This window comes from Rhagoletis zephyria, unplaced genomic scaffold, assembly GCF_001687245.7.
Source record: "Rhagoletis zephyria isolate East Lansing unplaced genomic scaffold, Rhagoletis_zephyria_1.1 Rzeph_scaffold_02380, whole genome shotgun sequence".
Taxonomy (NCBI): Eukaryota; Metazoa; Arthropoda; class Insecta; order Diptera; family Tephritidae; genus Rhagoletis; species Rhagoletis zephyria.
Window position 1 is genome coordinate 22,273 of NW_016159464.1, and position 2,480 is coordinate 24,752.

A 2,480-nucleotide genomic window follows, 5' to 3' on the forward strand; every position below is an offset into this window, starting at 1 on the left:
CGCAATTGCTTTAATTAGCTTAAAAGGATGCTTTACGCAAGATCTTAATATACATACCGTCGTTTAAAGTACAAAAGCGCGTATCAACAAAATGCAAAACCGCGTATGTGACGTTGCATAAATTATTTTCTAGAGAGTAAAAACACATATATTTCAAAATGGTTCTCTTTTTTATAAAGCAATCGCTAGTATATTTCAGGACTAATGGATAAGGATTGAGCCAAGAGCTTGTGTGAGCAAATCCAATTTTCGGCAGCAAATGTCAGTTACGCGGTTTTGCAGAATGACGATACGCGGTTTTGTACTTTAAAGTATTATTATTATTATTATGAGCCTTGAGCACTGCGACCTCTAGGGTGGTCTATTGTGCGTGGCCCTTTACCCTATATATGAAGGCTTTTAATATAAGCTAGCACTTCGATGGGCTTTTTGTTCCATATTTCGAATGGATTAAGTGTTGTACCACCTAGGTGAGCGAGTCTGCGTCTAGCGAGAGCAACACATTCACAAAGGATGTGTTCTGGCGTTTCTTCGTCCATCTCACAGAAGCGACAGACGCTCGTGTCTGAAAGATTCATTTTACTGAGGTGATAACGCAGGGAACAATGTCCCGTGAAGTACCCAGTGAGAGTTCGAAGGTCCTCCCTGCCTAGATTTATGAGCTTTTTTGAAGCTTCTTGTGATGGACAGATGAACCGCTTAGCTTGTCTTTGCCCCGGACATTCATTCCAGTGCCTTTCGAATTTTTTGTCGACCCACTTGTTTATGACCTCCCTTAAGTGGGCTTTGGTGAGCCCGCAGAAGGGTTCCGGGCCATAGAATAGTGTGGTAGCTCCGTGTTTTGCTAGGCGGTCCGCCTGTTCATTGCCGTCATGGCCCTCGTGCCCCGGCACCCAGCCCAGTAATACTTTGTTCTTGCTTCCAAGACCGTTTAGGGTGTTGAGGCAGTCGTACACTAGTTTGGATGTTATTATGTGGGACCTCAGTGCTAGCAAGGCAGCCTGACTGTCCGACATAATGCAGATTTTAGAGGATGTAGTGCCTCTTCTGAGGCATTCTCTGCCACAGATATCGATCGCATGAATCTCTGCTTGGAAAATGGTGGGGTAGCTGCCCATTGGTATCGATCTTTTAAAATTCGGCCCAAATATACCAGCTCCAGTTTTTCCATCTTCAAGTTTTGATCCGTCAGTGTACCAAACTTCAGCTCCGGGTTTGGTGTAGGGGTTTCCTGTGCTCCAGGATGCTCGGTCCGCAATAGATACCTTGAAATTCCTAGAAATTACTAGTATCGGAGCTACTGAGTCCCTCATATGCATTATGGGGTCATTTGTGAATTTCATAAGGACCTTCATATGACCTGTCATGTTTCCGGTTTTTAGCTCGGAAGTGTTTAGGATTCTCTGTGCCGATTGACTGGCCTCCCTCTCTATTAGAATTGGGAAGGGCGGTATGCCTACAAGAGCACTAAGTGCATCAGCAGGACAGGTCCGCATAGCCCCTGTTATACCAATGCACACCATTCGGTGTAGTTTGCTTAGTTTTGCGCTAGCAGTTCTTTGTGTCGCTTTTGTCCACCATGCCAAGGATGCATAGGTGACTATCGGCTTCACAACTGTGTTGAATGACCAGTAAGTCATTTTGGGGAAGAGTCCCCATGTCTTCCCGTAAAGTAGCTTGCATGCGAAGAAGGCTCTCATTGCCTTGTTTACGGTTGCATCCAAATGTACATTCCAGGTGAGTGTCTTATCTAGCCACACCCCCAGGTATTTTGCTTCATTTGAGAGCCCTATTCTAGTGCCGCCCAGAGTCAATTCTGTCATGGATAACTTTTTCCTCCGGGTAAACGGAACCAGAATAGATTTAGTAGGATTAATGGATAATCCTTTGGTGTCACACCATCTTTGCGTAATGCGCAGGGCTTGTTGCATGCGGTTGGAGATCGTTTCGTCATGCAGCCCTGTTACACAAATTACCAGATCGTCTGCATATCCTTGTGTTTCAAAGCCATAGTCGTTCAGTAGGAACAGGAGTTCGTCTATAACCATAGTCCACAGAAGAGGAGAGAGTACACCCCCTCGAGGGCAACCTGTCAAATTGGTTCTTTTTCAGTGGTCGTTCCGCTAGATTGACTTCTCTGATATGTTGATCCAAGATTTTCTCCATGCCTTTTAGGAGAAAGGAGNGATTTGTGGAGTTTTTGGGGTGAGGTGCCATTACTTGCGGTCTTTTCGGCCGCGAGCAGCCACCTTCTTCCCCCTGTTGCCCTTCAGCAAGACCGCTTCTTCGGACGTCCTTGCATCTGNTGATCCAAGATTTTCTCCATGCCTTTTAGGAGAAAGGAGCTGAGGCTAATTGGTCTGTAGGATGAAGGCATTTGCTCCGGTTAACCTGCCTTTGGTAAAAATACCACCTTTGCCTCAGTCCATCTACTGGGAATGTGACCCAGTAGGAGCGACGCANTAGCTGCCTGGGAGCTA

The 2,480-nt window shown here is 45.9% G+C and overlaps 1 protein-coding gene across 1 annotated transcript; it reads right to left on the reverse strand.

The window, feature by feature from the left end:
- Window positions 1-383: 383 nt before the first annotated feature.
- Window positions 384-2,048, reverse strand: LOC108366691 (uncharacterized). Its single transcript, XM_017621156.1, has one exon. It carries the CDS (start codon window positions 2,046-2,048, stop codon window positions 384-386), a length of 1,665 nt encoding a protein of 554 aa, XP_017476645.1.
- Window positions 2,049-2,480: the final 432 nt, after the last annotated feature.